We start from the raw sequence: 18,472 nt of genomic DNA, 5'->3' as shown, positions 1-18,472 counted from the left end.
ATGGTCCAAAGACATACAGATTAATTGGCATTCACAAATTGCCCATAGTGTGTGAATAAATGTGTGTGTGTGTGTGTGTGTGTGTGTGCGCGCGTGCGCGCGCGAGAGAGAATTTCTCCGCCAGGCATGGACTTTGTCTTAAACTACCAAAGTGAAATTGGTAGAGGAGGAGGCTGATAATGTGTTGGAGAAACATGACTAAAAACTTAATTCAACATAATCTCTATCAGTTTGTAATACTTTTAACAAAACTTTAAAAAAGAGATACTGTACATAGATTTGTGTTGCAAAATAATAGCAGTCCAACATCAGTAACCAGATCAATAATTGTTTTTGGGAGAAATTATATTTCTTCATGGTAAATATTTTACTTTTTTACAGTAGGTGTAGTGGAGTAATAAAAAACCAACCGACCCAAGAGTCATGATTGGATGCAACTGATTCTGTGTAATTTAATCATTAATTGAAATGAGGTGTGTTTAAAATAATAGCAGTGTGGAGTTCAATTAGACAGGTAAATTATTCTGTGCAAAACAGGTGTCTAACAAGTTCCCTTTATTTAAGGATAAATGCAGGAAAGGTTGTCCCGTGCATTTCCCTCTGAAAATCAGAGCAAAACAGGTTGTTTCACAACAGCGTACTTTGATTCAAAAGTTGATTAGAGATGGAAAAAAACATAAAAGAAGTGCAGAAAATAATAGACCGCTCTGCTAAAATGATATCAAATGCCTTAAAATGTAGATTAAAACCAGAAAGATGTGGAAGAAAACGGAAAACTAACATTCGAATAGATTGAAGTATAACAAAATTGGCAAAGACTCAGCCAATGATCAGTTCCAGCATGGTCAAAGAACATCTAATGGAGGCACAAGCATCATGATATGGGGATGCTTCTCGTACCATGGTGTTGGGCCTATTTATTACATTTCAGGGATCATGGATCAATTTGAGTACATTAGAATACTTAAAGAGGTCATGTTGCCCTATGCCGAAGAGGAAATGCCCTTGAAATGGGTGTTTCAACAAGACAATGACCCCAGACACACCAGTAAGTGAGCAGCATCTTGGTTCCAGACCAACAAGATTGATGTTATGGAGTGGCCAGCCCAATCCCCAGACCCTAATCCAATAGAAAACTTGTGGCCTGACAATACAAATGCTGTTTCTGTAAAAATAACTGTATAAAGCCACATCATGTCAAGCCTATCATAAGTAAGAGTGAGTAAAAAGAACTTGCTCAGATGGACCACCCTCAAGTCCACATGACTCTTAAGCCCTATGCAGCCACTCATCATCCTGTAATTTATAACTAGATTTATTTTATTAGGAATGTGCCACGTCCCAGAGTTGACCCTCATAAGGTAAAATGAGGAGATTGCTGAAATGACTGGAACTGGGTTAAAAACTGTCTAATGCATTATTAAAACCCAGAGTAATAGTGGTGAACCATCAACTTCATTGAAGAAATCTTGTCAGAAAAATTCATGAGTGGAGATCACATCACTTTATCAGGTTGTGTCATACGAAAACAACTGACAGGAGAAATTACAGCTATGTTTAATAGTAAAAGTAAAAGTGTTTCGACAGAATATGAATAGATTGTTTACCCATCAATACAAGATCTCAGGCAAAATGTAAAGCAAATCTGGATGGAAATAAATATGACATTGCATGAGGTTGTTGACGAGTCAATGAGTTAATAAAATATTAGAGTGTGCAACTTATTTTGGACAGTATAGGCAGCATGGCTTTCCAGTTAGCACTGTTGGCTCACACTTCAGGCTCTTTTCTGCGGCTGACCATACTGCCTGTGGCTGCCTGCATACTGGTTACTACCACATTTTGGTTAAAATAAATGCTTCCTGTAGAGACACCTATGAGCTTTATACTGGAACATGCTGATAAAACTAAGTCTGCAAATCTGCGCATAAAAACCTCTCGACATAACAGGTGCATAAGGAATTAATACATCATACCTCCTGTCAAATATACCCACCTGGAAATATCGAAGCATCCAGCCTCCCTTGCAGGATCCCTCAACTTCTATTTCTAGAGTGTACAATCTTGTTTTTGTTTTTTTAATGACTTAAGCCATTCTTTTAGGAATCCATTCAGTCACACAGTTTGCTTAAATGTGCAGTCTGATGATGCAGCCTGGTTTTACTTTTGCATTCACTAAGCGCTTGAAATCTCTAGCACTGCCCCAGTAAGCCTGGATGAGCCTCATTGATCTTGCCCAAAACAGATGTGTGCACCTAAGTTACTCGATCAAGTGTTCAAAAAGAATGTTGTTTTTTATTACTGGATAGATGGTTTATGCAGAATACAGTGTGTAAATACTTACAAGGTTGTAAGCATTCTTCTGTTCACAGGGTTATTTTGTCAATAGTGCTGAAGCGTCTCAGAATTATCTGAAAATATTGTCATTCACAGTTTCATTTCCAGCTAAATGCTTACCCGCTGTCATGCATACCACATGGAATGTGTCAGAAATTACTGGACAAGAACATGTGTGGACATATTTCTCTCTGCAAAGAGAGATTAGTATAACAAAGGTCTCCCAGCGAGGTTGAGACAAATTGGTGCAGCATTTTTGGGAACCCTGAAATGAATCGATAGCACCATGGTAGTGATATATATCAATCATGGTAGACATAATCTCAAGTGATGGTAAGGAGTGCATTTCTGCCAAAAACAATAAAAAAAAAAACAGGATAGGTGCTGCTAGAGATTCTAGCACCTAAAAGCCTTCTATGCATGGCCCCCAACCGACATAAAGCTGCATTATTAAATGATTAACTTTAAACTACTATTTTGTAGCCTAGTGGCTGTGGTATAAAACTGTGAGAACAGATTTAGATAGGCAGCATAAATTACAGTACGTTAGCTTTCTTGAAGTTTCAGGTAAATTTTAAATAAATCAACAAATTCTTAACGCCTATTATGAGAAAATAATGATTTATTTATATAGATGTGGCTGTAAACATGAAGGTTATTTCTGAACTAGCTCTTTTAATAATATCTCTAGATTTCATACATTAAAGGACCCTCAGAAAAAATTGCCTGATCTGTACATCTGACTATGTCTGTATGTATTCATGTCTGTCCAGCCAATTTTATTACAGCATTACAGAAAACTGCCTAAACAGAATTTAATGACACTTTGTCAATCCTTTGAAAATCCCCCAAAAAGACTGAACCTTGAGCCATAAGTTCAAACTAAATGTTGAGTGGAAAGGATGTAATAATCAAGTATGCGCCACATTAGCTCACAGCATCATTTTTTTTACTCATTTACTGCATTTTCCCATGAAGTGGGAGTGATAATACGCATCACTTAACAGAGCCGAGAGACACAAATGACTGTAATGCTCCTACCTGTACAAAGCTGGCACAATTATATAAATAAATAAATTTTTCATTAATATTTAATTTGGGTTAATTAACTGTTATTGCCCTAATTCTGGTTTGTAAACGAGGCAGTGTACTGACTGAGAAGGTCTCTTACTCAGTAGTATAAGATGGGCAAGGAGGGGGCTAAGTTTCCCCACTGGAAGCTGACTGCAGAGGAAGAACAAAAAAAAAAAGCACACGTCTAACTTTCAAATCAATTCCACTACAAAGTGCTACCAAATAAACCACAATTCATTCATAATACTGTGAATATATACTGTACAGTTTCACAGGCATTATGTTTTTCTATGTTGTGTGTGAAATCGTTAAGAAGAAGAATTTCAACCTCCGAGGTGAAATGGTTTAGTCTTGACTCTTAATTGGGGTGTTTAATGTCCTGATGCTCGTCGAATAAAAATAAATATATAAATAAGAAAAGGTCAAAGCCATTAGGTGGCACAAGTAGAAGGGGGGGAAAAATGAGAAATTATAAAAAGATATGCAGCTGTTATCACTTTATAAATATAATATGTATATAGTAATTAGGCAGGTAACACTTGTGTTTGTTAACCTACTGTACCTTGTTTTGTTGTTAGCTTACATAAATGTTGGACATAATTTCATTTGTGATAATGTTAGCAAACTTAAGGCATTTTTTCTGAGGTGCTGAAGAGGAGTTCACCATACACACTAGAGACACTGCCCGAGGGAAAAATTGAGGTGGCACAGCACTAGAGCAAAAATGACAGCAAAAGTCAAAACAGAGAACAGAAACTAATAGTGTGCCATCAAGCAAATTAGCCTGCGATTATTTTTTACTACAAAACATTTAGGTAATCCAAATGTAGCAAATAATATTCATTACATGCCATGTAGACACCACTACATGGGAATGTGGTATTTTGCAAATAACTTACAAGCCCAAACAGCTTATATATGATAAAATGAGAAAGTACAGTAATATACAAAAGGTGTTCAAATCAAACTAGCTGAAGACCAGATTGTACTAATTGTATCCCTCCATCAACCTAAAAAGGTACCCCAGCACATCCATCCTCTGTCCACTGCCCCTTATTTCCATTTAAGGGAGTTGGCAACTCTAGCAGAAGTTGCTAACAACACAGTTAGGGGTGTCATCTGCTTTTGTAAAGTGTCCAGCAAGCACAAATTGTACAGTGCAGTAAAGTTTAATATTTTTTAACCTCTCGACATGCTACTAGTGTGCCGCTAGCTACTATAAATTGTTTGTTGATTGTTTTAATTTGTGACATAGTACTATTTTCCCAGTTGACATACTATCAAGCTGAAAGGGGGCATATTGCTACCTATTGCAGTGGAGTCAGACATACTTTGGGTAATAAATTAATCCCCCTCCTGAGCTTGAATAATGGGACAATGATGCTCATTCACAGTTACAAACAAAAGGATTGCATTTTAGGATTATATTCCAGTTTAATTCTGTTCAATGTTACAGTTTCAGATTTGCAGTTGTCTGTTCGTGCGTTTATGTTTTCGGTCAAAAATAATTAGTTACAAATGCTGCGTTCCGATCGGCAAGCAGTTCCCTGTGAAGTAGACTGCACTGGGAGCAGGGAGAAGGGGGCACACCTTAAACTACACTGTGGAACAGACCACATCGATCTATTGCTCTTCCTATGATTGTAAAGACCCAAAAGATGTTGAAAGACATATCCCATGGTTGTCCTTGATGTAAAAGACCCGAATTTCTCCTACCCAAATTTTGTTGACGTTAATTTTAATACCCTGATTTTTGCAGACTGAATTTGTGTGGCTAAAAAATAAAGAAAATGGTATTTTTAAAAATAAAATATTTTTGAACAGCTTTTTAGTAAGATTAGTAACTTGCATTAAGTTTTAAATGATTTAATTACATTTCATTAGAAATATACAATAAATCGCAGTGCTAAAAATCATTGAAATCAAACGTTTTATTCCAGTTTTTATTCAATTCATGCAATTCAACATGCTATTTTGCTTTAAAGAATTTGGCACTGTTATCCTTCCATACACGCCAAAAAACTTTGCTCTATGGATCTACAAAGCAAATACTTAAAAGCCTCCAATTGGATAATTACTGCATTGATAAAATAGGTTCAGCTAAAAACAACTTATAATAACTGATGCAATGAGTAGCTTCTCATTTCTTAAACAATAAAGTTGGAAGAGGTCGAAAAGATGTTACTGTGTACAGTGCCATAAAAAGTATTTGGCCCTTGCAGATTGCATTTAATTTTTTGCATATTTGTCACACTTAAATGATTCAGGGTAATAGGGAAGTACAGTATACTCTGTACAAGCTTCTGGGGGAAAGTTATAATCTGGTGTTGCTTCAGTTGGTTAGTTTTAGACTCAGCAAGTTGTGTGATGTCAGCTGACTATGTGCATGTAGTAAATAACTAGTTTATCCCATCAATAGATTTTCTTTCCTGGTGGCATATTACCAGATGACAATGCAAAGATTCTTTGGCTCACATAGTGAAAGTGGCTCTGAGAGCATAAGGAATCATTTTCAACCATGTACTGGATGCCACAAGTCTTGGAGGGGGGAAAAAAAATTTGAGCCAAGCATATAAAGTTTGGCAAAATAGATTTATTTCTCCACTGTATGTAAAATAAAACATTTTTAACAGAACATAAATGTATATTCAGTCTTCTATGATTAAAAGCATTAAAGAGGATGACAATAATAAACTATTGAATACAGTTATATTGCATATTGCAATCTAATATATATGCATATTTAAACTTCAATTTAATTCAATTAGAATGTTAAATAAATTATTCACTCTTCTGAGCTATAAACCACAATTTTTTAAAAAAATGTTTAATGTTATATATATATGACTCTCTTTTTGAATTAAATTGTGAAAAAGAGCATGTCTATGATATTAATTTTTTTTATGGACTGTTTATATATCGAGCCAACAAATTTTTCAAACCCTTTCCAGTTTTCCAATTTTTATGTTTTAAAACCTTACCTTAGAATAGATTCAAATTCTTGTGAATGATGCAACAAGGTTGACACACCATTCTTTTGGATGTTTCTTCCTGGCAGAAGTGTTTAAGCTCAACCAGGTTGGATTGGCGACATCAGTGCACAGCCATTTTTAGGTCTCTCCAGAAATGCTTTATTGGGGTTAGGTCCAGACACTGGCCGAGCCATTCCAGGACTTTTATAGAGTTTTAGAGATCATAGCAACCTGTTCATTGCTCCAAATCTCTTCCATTTGAAAAAGATGGAGACTACCATGCTCTTATGCACTTTTGATGCTACACAAAGTTTCTTCTATCCTTCCTCAGATGTGTTTCTTGGCACAAGCCTGTTTGCAGATCTACAGATAATTCTAACATACACTCCTATAAGACTTTATATAGCAAGGTGTAGATACAGTTAGACACAGGTGGACTGCAACCAAGTTGTAAAAGCATCCCAGGGAACAATGATAAGATTAAGATGCACCAGAGCTCAACTGCAAGTGTCATAATTAGGAGTCTGAATACTTATGTAAATAAGATTTTCCGGTCTTTATTTTTAATAAATTAGCAAAACACTCCAAACACCAAGGTCCGTTGGAATAGCTCAGTAGTAAAACTGGCTTTCGTGAAGTTCATTTATAGTTACGAGCCTTAAAAATCATTTTAGACAATAGACTTAAAACGTATGTCCAAACCTTTGACAGGTAATATTCTGAATTCACAGTACCAAACCAGAACAAATATCTCAGATCATACTTCCAAAAACTGTGTGAAACTATATATACAGTATTCTGATCTGCCGTCTCACCTGCTTCTTACAAAAAAGAATGACATCACCGTCTAGTGGACAAAATGTGAATTGGCCATCATGTTAGTCCCACTTATCAGAATTATCTGCTCTCTCACTATTTAAATAAATTTTTTAAAGTCTGTCTGACTAAACCAGATTTTTGACCCAGAATCTTTAAATGACATCATATTGCATCATATGTGTACTATGTGTAGAAAATGCCTTACTTGGGTTTGTACTCGGCAGTGGGATTATAATCTAAGCATGACTTGAACAATGAACTGGCAAGCCAACCTGGGTAAAGTCTCTCACCTTATGCCTGATGTTACTGGAATAGGCTCTGGATTGTCACTCTAACCAGGAGAAAGCAGCGACACAGGATATATAATCATAATTAGCACTGTTAATGTAAGAAACAGTATGAATGAAGGAGTGTGTGCATGTGTGTGCGTAATGTTTTCAAAATTTATTTCCACTAGTAATACTGTTATATTACCAAACACCATATAGTTTTGTTAACAATTTTTAACACCCTAAAAGTGAATTTTACTCATGGACTGTTTGTGTTGATGTTATTGGTATAAAGAATTATTATGTTTGAGGAAGATGCTTTCTTTAAATCAACAAAATATTATAAAATATTTAAATATTAGTAAAAAAAATGTGTTTATAGAATGTTAATAAAATATATTTTTTTATTCTAACAGACTGTACCCTTTTACTATCATCTTCTGCTCAGCTCACCCTCTTCTTCTGTGTGTGTGTGTGTGTGTGTGTGTTTGTCAAACAGGCACACAGAACTTCCTGGGGAACCACAGCTGGCAGCGTGACCACAGTTTATTAATTAGCCTACATTTTCTGTTGACTTTCAAAATGTTTTTCTAACTGAAGATTTTTTATCTACTGTATCTACAATACTATCTATGTATTGTTGGCTTGTATTAAGTTAATAAGATTATTTCTGGATTTTTTTCTCTAATTAACCAACTCCCAAAATAACTGATTATTTATTTCACATAAAAGTCCTGATGTCCTAATAAGACTTTTGAAAGAATCGGTGCCGCGATATCAGTTGGAATTGGATACGAACTCAAAGTCAGTAGTATCGTCTTATCCGTTGCGCATGCGCATTGTTGCCTCTTCCCTCTACCCCTCCTCTTAGCAACAGAGCAGCAGCAAAGATGGCTGCCTCCAGTAACGCCGAGCGCTCTCCTGAGAGGTCGGCGCCGCTGAAGACGCCGAAAACCGAGCTCCCATCTCCTGAATCGGACGAGCTGAGCGATGGTAACCCGTACTATTCTGACCCATCCGCCCCCAGCAGAGTTTCCTCTCTGAATGTGTCCATATCAACGCTGGGGGCTGGAGGCGGCCCGGCCTCTGCCTCTAACAACAACAGCGGCAGCGTCGCTGGCGGCGGCTTTACTGTGTGTCGCGGCATGTCATGGACTCCCTCCGAAACCAACGCGCTCATCGCCGTGTGGGGCAACGAGCGACTCGCCGAGGCCCGCATGCAGCAGCTGGAAGTTGCAGGCACGGTGTTTTCCGGCAAGGCGCCCGGACCGGCCATGTATGAGCGTGTTTCCAGAGCGTTGTCAGAGCTCGGGTATGACAGGACTCCGTCTCAGTGCAGGGAGAGGATGAAGGTAATGTCAACCAATGGAAAAGAAAAATACAGTCTTAACATGACCGGAGTTCCTGACAGATCGTCGTTGCTGACTTTCATTTATTATTGATTCATGACCTACTGATAAACCCTGGAATATACAAATACACTTGTGCTATCATAAAAAATAAAAACTCTCAATTGAATGCAAATACCCGATAATCTGCTGCAGTGAGCATTATGATGTGTAAGTTACCTGGTGTTGTTTATGCAGACTAGCACTTTAGAGTAGCATGTGTCCTCTTGATTGTGGTCTGTGTCATCTAGTATGATGCTTAATGATTTTTAGTGATCTCTGAAAGCTTCCTTCCTTTCTTCCTTCCACAACGAGTAATGCAGGTGCTTTCACCTAATGCAGTAATTCCAGTTTATCTGTTTTAGTTTATTGAAATCATAACACAACATTTCGGCCTATACGCAACAAGTTATGCAGTGGTTTCAGACTTACAAAGTAGATCATTTCTTTATCGTCTTGTAGAGAAATCAAAAACACATAGTCTCTTCCTGTAATATCTGACAAGCTTAGAGATGATTGTGGAGTGATCTTGGTACACAACTCACTCAGTATATGTACAAAACATTTTAGTCTACTTTATATTCTTAGCTGAGATTTCCACCTTAAATTTAGCCTGATAATAGGGTTCAGTTCTATAAACTGGGATGATCATATATTTTTTTTTCTACATTGGATTGAATTAGGTTTGTTTGGCTTATTATCCTGTAAAAACCACCATTATAGTCAATTATTAATTTCTGAAGAGAAGCAACCAGCTTTTTCGCATAAGAGCCTTCTAAGCACCAGCCTCAAAAGGTGTTTCCATCAGGTTTCAGGTGTTTCTGTTTGTATGCAGTTCCCTTTTTGTTGCCACACATGCTGATGATGTGCATAACTAAAACGGCTGTGGTTTCAGTTTTTGGTTACAGCTGACCACAACATGGTGTTAATTCTAATGATGCTTTGTGAAGTTCGTGTTGTCAGGAAAAGCTTCCTACTTGCAGTGTTACCACAGCATGTTGTTTGAAAAGTTGCATTTAACATTGTGACGTCCACAAGAATTAGTTTAAGCATACAATTTGCACTCTTGGGTTTATTTAATTAATTTACATTCAGGTTATCCTATGTATGGTCATGTGGGTATGGTCCCTGTTTCAGGGAGCTCCCGGTAAGGACAAGGCAGAGGACACACAGGATTGGGTGCCAGTGCCAGTTTTATGAGCACAACTGTGCTATTTTACCCACTTGTGTACCTTTTTCTAACCCCTTGGCCTGATTTGTGTTGGCCATAAACAACCTGTCTCTTTTACAATGGGACACAGGGATAAAACACGTGTGCTTGTATTTTTACTTCAGGGAAACATGATAGAGTTAATAGTATTACTTAGTTTATAAAAAAGAATTGCTATTGTGATCTTTTAATAGGGAATGTTGTCTTGGTTGCTCACAGACTCTACGGCGATGCTACAGTCGCGTAAAAGAGCATGGCATTGGGAAGAGGAAGAGCAGTTACTCCATCGAGCAGCTGGAGAAGGTGTTTGGACAGGGCGGCTGGGACTCTCAGAGCTGCCAGCCCGTGCTGATTAACAGCAGCGGCCTCTATCAGGAGATGGAGTCGGATGGCAGTATGATGGAGGACTACCCTCAAGAGGACTGGTGCAGCCAGGATCTTTCTGCTGCTTTCCAGGAGGGAGAGATTGAAGCTGGTAAGTAAACTGTAATGTGTACACTTCGATAGAAAAGCTAAACTGCCAGAGTGCAGAACTGTGTTTTGAGGTATGGGAAGTACCTTCAATTCAAATTCATGTAAAATAAATCAAACCATAGAGCAAGGATGACTGATTATATACTGGCACAAATAATAGTTTGGGATTTTCACTTTTATATTTTCAAAATTCAAAGCTCTCACTGGCCACATTATAAGGAACACCTGTCTACCAGCTCATTCATGTAATTCTATTACCTGTGACCGAAGTGCATAAAATCCTACAGATACAGATGAAGAGCTTCATTTAATATTCACGTCGACAACAAAATGCATAAAAAATATTTCTTGCAGATCAGCCCTCTCAGAACAGCCTTCACCTTGAGTTGCATTCATTTTGCATACCACTTATCTACTGTGTAGGGACACTGGCATGGCGGGGTGTTGTAAGTCTGTCCAAGAGAGCTCAGGATACAAAGCAGGGCTCAAACTGAATAGGGTGACGATCCATTACAGGCACGCACACACTTAACCACCCACTCATACACTACAATCTGTAAACTTGAATCAGGTTATAATACATGTTTGGATTGTGGAGGGATACCAGATTAGCTAGAGAAAATCTTAAAAATGCAGGAAAAACATGCCAACTTCACCCACATAGACCAAATTCAAATCTCCATGGGGTGCAAGGCCAAAAAAAAAAAAAAAAATGGCACTAGATTATGGCTCAATTATGTCAATGTTATGATACGCTTTTGCAATGCTACAACATTTGTTTCAGTTCAGATTTGCAATAATTTCTCTCCAAGACTCCCGTATTAATAACGGGAAAGCCGGACTGCTGTGTAAAGTCTTCTCAAGCACATCCTAAAGATTCTCAAATGGGGTTAAGGTCTGGACTCTGTGGGGCCATGTATGAAAATTATGTGAATCACTTTTCCCCAATTTGAGCCTGATGACCCCGGCGTTGTCATCTTGGTATACGTCTGTGCCACCAGGGATGAAAAAAAAAAATCCCTTGATGTAAAAACCTGGTTATTTAGTATGTTCAGGTCTTCAGCTGACCTCATACTAAGCCTACCAAAGTCTAAAACTGAACGCCACAGATCATCATTCATACCAGTGGCAGTCAAACTCTATAACTCTTCCCCCTTTATTTGGGAGCTGTCATGACAGCATAGTTAATAGTTTTATCATGCACTGATAAATTTATATCATGCAATATTAGTATCTGGTGTGCAATATCATTATTAATCTACATATGCAATATCAAATATTATGTGCAATATATATTCTGTGGTTATTATCCATTACTGCAGTTATTATCCAGTAGAAGGGTTTTAACTATTTGCTTAGTTAAATCCAGATGGGATGATTTTTTTTGTTTGTTTTTTGCTGGGCGGTGCATAAATGAACCTTATTTTTTGGAATTTAATGTTAAATTGTTACTGGATAATAGTTCACAAATCTCTTTATCATAATATGCACTGTATTATAGAACTGTCTTCAAGAATTATATTGATATTTTTGTCATACACAAACGGTAAACTAGCAGAAGAATATGCAGATGCTTGTAGTATTTCTCCTTGCCATGCCAATGAGACCCGCACCATGACCCGCACCAGTTCTATTCATAACTGCTGTTGTCGTCTATGAAAATCCACATTGGTGAAATCATAAAATTAGCCTAGTCAATATAAATTGAAATCCTTTTTTATAGACATAGACTGATGACTATGCAAAATCTAACCACTTTATTTAAAAATCTATATTCTCATGTAGTTTACAAGGAGTGTTACTTCATTACAACATGCTACATACAGTATGTGTACAGTATATGTTAATTATAACTGGTGTAACTTTTCTATATCTTGTGTGTTTTACAGAGGAAATTCAACTCCCCAAAAGCAGAGTTGTACAGATAAGACCAGAGGCTTCTGAGCATGCCCAGTAAGTAGTACTAACTGTAAGTCACTTCAGAAGATATTTCTCTAGCCCTATTTTTCCCCCGAATTCAGACACGTTGATTCAGGTGAAGACATAGTTTTATCAACTTTACATAATTTTCCCACATTTTGTTACCCCCAAACTCCTCTAGGTTGGCTAATTTTGAATAATGTATGATTTGTTATCACAACACTAAAATTGTGTGAAACACATTTTTCTATTTATATTTTAGATAAGATTATTAAGAAAACGAGCTTGTGTGATGTCATAAAATGTGTTTGAGCAGATGAGACCATCACATTCTGATATACAGATAAAAATAACAACATGACATGATACTCATGACTTTAAGTCATAGAACTATTAAGGTAGATAATTACAATGCTGTTAGTATTGAATGCTCATTTTAGATGTTAAAATTGTCAACTTCCAAATAAAACACATAGTATATGTTAATAGAAAGCATTTACACATTCTAGTGTACAGACGGTAAACTAGCAGAAGAATATGCAGATGCTTGTAGTATTTCTCCTTGCCAGGCCAATGAGACCCGCACCATGACTACACAACAAGCCTATTTTGTTTAGTTTTTAAACCTAATACCATCCAATTGAGTGGAAATCAAAATTAGAGAACAATTTATTATACAATTTCACTGTTATGATCACTGCTTAGTCCTATTTTAAATGATCTAAACAGGCGTAAAAGAGCAGTCATTTTAAGCATCATTCATGAGTTACATATATACAGTGAAGCACAGAATAAAGAAAAATGAAAAAAACTCAATGAAATCTAAAAAGGAACACTGATCAAAATGACAGAACACTGTCAGACCCAATTGATGGTGTTAATCTGGCACTTGGTGCTAATTTCTTTATCTGACAGACCCTATTTAACTGGTAGTCTAATTTTCCAGTTTTCACTGATTTTGCAAGATTATAATGTGACTGAAACCCTTAGGCATCAGGTTGTCCAGATAAAGGCAAAAGGGATGACCCTTTCTCCCACAGCCAGAGAAGTTGGTCACTTCAAATCTCTGATTTCTAGAATATTACACCCTTGCAACGTGACAAATTCATTCAGTTCCTTAAAAAGGCTGGTCTTCCACGAAAGACAAATGCAGAGAGGACAAGATGTGGAGAATGGGTAAACAGTTCAACCCTACAGCTGTCCAGCGTTAAACAGAGTAATGATCTGTCTTGTCAGTTTAATAGAAATCGGACTTAAAGCCTATTCTGCAGTGACCGGCTAGATAAACCTTTGCTAAGGAGCATTTTTTGTGGACAGAGGAGAACTGTTTAGTTTCTTGAAGCTGAAAGCATTAGAATAATGAAATTGCCAGACCAGAGTCCTGATCTAAACCCAATAAACCTCTGGAAAATCCTTGGCAACAAAATTATGGCCAAGAAACCCAATACAGTCACAGAACCGTAGAAGACACTGGAAGTAGAGTGGACCAAAACACACCAGAGTCACTAGCAGTGTGAGAGACTAGTGATCTCCTGTGGCTTACAGATGTGCTGAAGTCATTTAAAGCTGTATACTCCCTACTAATTGTTGACTGTTGTAACCTTTAGAAATTTCAGTTGTAATATTTCTCAGTGCTACAGTTGTTACCGTTCTCTAATTTTGATCACTGTGTTATATATAGCCACCACAAACATTTCTACAAATGTTGAGCAGTGAAGTTTATATTATTTTTGACAAAATTTGGTGTTTATTAATTATTCTCTAATTTTGAGCTCCACTGTATTCTAACAGAAGTTTAGTGAAGTGGCTCCACTGTAATTCTAAATACCGCCACAAGGTGGAACTTTCTTTTCGTTCTGGTACACGAGACCCGAATGTGTGTAACTGCAGAAGTAGTTTTACTACTAATGCTGTTCTGATTAGCAACTACACTGAACTTTTTCCTTCTAATTAACAAGCAGTGGAGGGTATGATTCCTATGTTCTACAATTCATGTATAACTATTGAATGTAGCATTGTGGACAATTGTAATGTGTAGTCTATGTTTAACCCTGTTAGAATAAACCTTGAGAGTGAAATTCCCCCTTCAGGCATCAATCCCTAAGCTAACTTGATATTTTGGAGCTAATGCTAACTACAGGATTTAATTAATTTGCTCTATATTTTCTGGACATTGACATTTTTTATTATTATTATTATTAATAATAATAATAATAATAATAATAATATTATTATTATTATTTTACCTTGGTTTGATCTAGTTGAACAGCAAAATGACCTGATAATCCTCATTCAAATTTTATATATGTAATGTGAAAACGTAATATCACCAGGTGTTTAGAAATTCGACAGAGAAAAGTATAAAAATATTTGTTTTTATTAGAGTACATGCAGCCGTGCCTGGCTTTGCCCATTGCATGTGAAAATAAAAGCCAGTCAGGTGTCTTAAAAATAAATCACTTATATTAATTATAAGCAGCAAACACATTTTGCTCAATTTAACTTCGCATGGTTTGTATTATACTGTACATAAGTAGTTTAAATTAAAATTGTTGTTTTATTTGTGTAAGTTACCAGAACACAAATGTCTACTCTCAGAAATAAGGAACAAAACATTTTAGCATGTGCCTGCAAAACCTCTAACAAATTCCTCAGGTATAAAAATATTCCAGCACCACCTTTAGATTTTGGTATTAAATGAAATGTATATATATATATATATATATATATGTGTGTGTGTGTTTAAAAAAAAAAAAAAAAAAAAGCCTTTCATGAGTATATATTCTTCTTTTATTTGCAGCATGAAAATTATTATTATTTTTTTTTTTTGCTCAGTTTTTTAAACCCATATCATACTGTGATTTCCTGCAGGCGTCAGGAAGTGATGCAGAACGTGGTACGCATACTGGAATCAGTAGACGTCAAATGGGAGCACTTCCAGACGTGGACAGACTTCTCACGCTTGCACCTCTCCAACAAGCTGGCCATCTTTGGTGTGGGCTACAATACACGGTGGCGAGAGGAAATTCGCTACCACTATGCAGAGATCAGCTCCCAGGTGCCTCTCGGAAAGCGTCTGCGGGAGTACTTCAACCCTGAGAAGACAGAGGGCAGGGAGATCATGACCAAGGTGCAGAAGATGAACTGGAAAAATGTGTACTATAAATTTCTAGACATCACGATCAGTGAAGCGCGATGCTTGGAGCTCCACATGGAGGTGGACTGGATTTCTATTGCACAAACAAGCTCTTCAGGTTACAGCAATGGATCGCAGTACCTGCTTCCGGGTGGCATTCCGAAAACTTACGGCCTCTACGCTATTGGGTATGAGGAGGCTGGAGAGACTAATATTTTCTGCTTAGAAAGCAGTGGTTCTTTAACTGGTGAACCAAAACAAGAACTTGGTGTGAGTGACAATAAGCGAAAAAGGACTTCATCCAAAGTAACATACTGCTACCTCGGCATAGCAGAAGATCGCACTCTTCAGCAATGCCTCTCCCAGCACTTTCAGAGTTCAGGCAAGTGTTGTAGTCGTTCCGAGCCTGCCATCACCAGGTTTCTGCAGGAAAACTGTTCCAAGGATGCAGGTTCCTGTTCCGTGTACATTAAATTTATTGAAGTAGAGCTGGACTTTCTCTCAGCTGGATCCCTGGTGGAATGTTTAGAAACAGCAATTGGATACGCCTTGAAGTTCAACAAAAAAGACAACTTGTGACAAAAAAAAAATTAATTTGCACTACTGCATTGAAGAGATTTTGACACAGCTCAGCTTTCAGTCTAGTTATTTCAACCAGCAAAGAATAACTCTAGAGCCCAAACTGAACAGCATCTTGATCTTTTCAGTGTAGTTGTATCAGCAGTTGAACATGTTCAGGAAGGGTTAATGTTCCTCCCTTGCAGTACTGTAAATCAGGGAGCTGAGGATTTGTTTAAGTTAACATGGCGGACCCAATGGCATCTAGACGATGCCACATCTATTTTAAAACTGCCTTTATTTTTTATCATCCTATTAGTGCTTCAAATGATTCAAGTGTATGTGGAGACATGACACTTTTTGAATTTCCTCTCGGAGAAACATGGGGGAAAATGAAAGTTTATTGCTGTAGAGTTCTATATAATATATATTTATGAATATTGATGTTAAGCATTCCAGCATTTTCAGGAAATTGCATTCAGATGTTTTCAGTATATCAGTATTTGTTTTATTTGTATATTTTTTTTTATCCTGTGAACTCACGCAGTGTCTTTATGTGTAACGGTTTTCAGATCACAGTATTGTTTACATGAATGGAAGAAAAAAATAAATTAATGAATTGAACGCAATTTATGCTTGTTTATCATTTCCTGTTCATGTCAAATGAAAACGTTTTACATGATTTTTGATTTTATTAATTTTTGATCGGTGCATTTAATTTATATATTTTCATTTAGATTTTTATTTAAATCTATATCTTCATAAGGCTTCACAAGTCTTCATAAAGCTTGCTTTGTCCACAGGGCCATTGTTATGCTTTTAGTTCCCCTTAGTGCTAATGAAGAGAAATCTTAATTATAAGAGTGTGCTTAAATCTTCATGAAAACAGTTTGGAGAAGATTCACATAGAGGTGTGAAGCTCGTGTGTCTGCATTCTTTTGGCTGTGCAGTGTAGGTTAACACATTTTTGAATGGTTAATTGCATTTCTTCTAATGTTAGAAGAATGAAATGCTACCTTAGTATCAATGCTTCCTATTAATATAATTTTCTTGAGCAAACAGAGTGCCCCAAATCAGCTATAAATTGCACTTTTATGTTGTTAAATAATAAGTAATAGTTAAATGAATAACATTATTCAGTATTGTCCATTTTGCATCATAAACTGTAAAAGTTAAGAAACATGACTCCTAAACACCTTTGTTTTTCTGGTTTGCATTTTTATATATGTTATGAATATTATTTTTGACCATAAGATGGCAGTAGAAACCCAAAAAGCCAGATAAGGTGTTTCATTTCCTGTTAGCAAATGGTAGGGTTACATGCTGGAGTCCTGAATGAAACCCTCATGTATGATTTGCCATTCAGTTTAAAATGCACCAATGTCCAAACATCAATGTGATTAAAGAAATGATAAAGAACATGCATTCTGCATTTGCGAAACCCGTCAAGCACCATGATAAAAATGTCTCTCATGAAGACGATCCCAGGAAAGCAAACCAAAAATCACCAATTAACAGAACCTCAGATTAGCCGCTGCTATGAAGCCTTTACGGACCATAAGGAGCAGACACATCTTAATATCAACTGTTCAAAGGAGATTATTGCATATTTTGGATGCCTTCAGCATTGGTGTGTGTGTGTGTGTGTGTGTGTGTGTGTGTGTGTGTTGCTTTAAACTAACACCATGAGAATTAATTATTCAAACCTAGATTCTGCTTCCTTGTTTCCCCTATTTATGTAAGGGGAGTGAGGCAAGTTACTCTGAAAGAAGGTTCATTGCTTTGAAAAGGCTCATATTGTGTAATCATTTTACATTATGTAAATTTTTATACCCTTAACACTAGTTTGTGGCTCTCCTATATTAATGTTGAATATTTAAGTCATGTGGTAATGACTAATAGATGAGCCTATTAAAAAAGGAATTAAGTATAATTAGTTTAAACTGTAACTTTCCATATTTCCATACCAATATATCCTCTGGACAGACGAGACAAAAATATGTTGGCTGGAAAACAAATAAAGCATATTACCACTAATACTTTTAACAAAACTTAAGGCATCTGAGAGGGAATGTTTCTAGCCACATGACTGTGAGTAAGTAAATAAGTAAATAACTAAATTTTTTAAAATCCTGTAATTCTGTACCAATGCTTACTGAAGCATTGATACACATTTAGTAATGTTATCTCTAACATTTTCAAGTTTGGCAGAAATTGGGTCATACACCAAGAGGGTGATAAGTGTACCAGCAGACCTTTTTTATTTCTTCTCCTGTGGCTTAATGTGTTTGTTACATACTGCTATACAGTATATT

The 18,472-nt window shown here is 36.7% G+C and overlaps 1 protein-coding gene across 1 annotated transcript in view; it reads left to right on the top strand.

Moving 5' to 3' along the window:
• LOC128505592 (myb/SANT-like DNA-binding domain-containing protein 2) overlaps positions 1-16,776 on the top strand; it is a 36,993-nt gene extending 20,217 nt beyond the window's left edge. Inside the window, exons 3-6 of the mRNA XM_053476106.1 lie at positions 8,284-8,823; positions 10,289-10,544; positions 12,433-12,496; positions 15,335-16,776. Of these exons, the coding sequence (XP_053332081.1) occupies positions 8,284-8,823; positions 10,289-10,544; positions 12,433-12,496; positions 15,335-16,178 (1,704 nt within the window). The 3' untranslated portion in view covers positions 16,179-16,776. The remainder of the gene's footprint in view (positions 1-8,283; positions 8,824-10,288; positions 10,545-12,432; positions 12,497-15,334) is intronic.
• The last annotated feature ends 1,696 nt before the right edge of the window (positions 16,777-18,472 follow it).

The sequence above is a fragment of the Clarias gariepinus genome, chromosome 17 (assembly GCF_024256425.1).
Source record: "Clarias gariepinus isolate MV-2021 ecotype Netherlands chromosome 17, CGAR_prim_01v2, whole genome shotgun sequence".
Taxonomy (NCBI): Eukaryota; Metazoa; Chordata; class Actinopteri; order Siluriformes; family Clariidae; genus Clarias; species Clarias gariepinus.
Note: the sequence above shows the minus strand (reverse complement) of the source record. Positions and strands in the feature narration are given on the sequence as shown.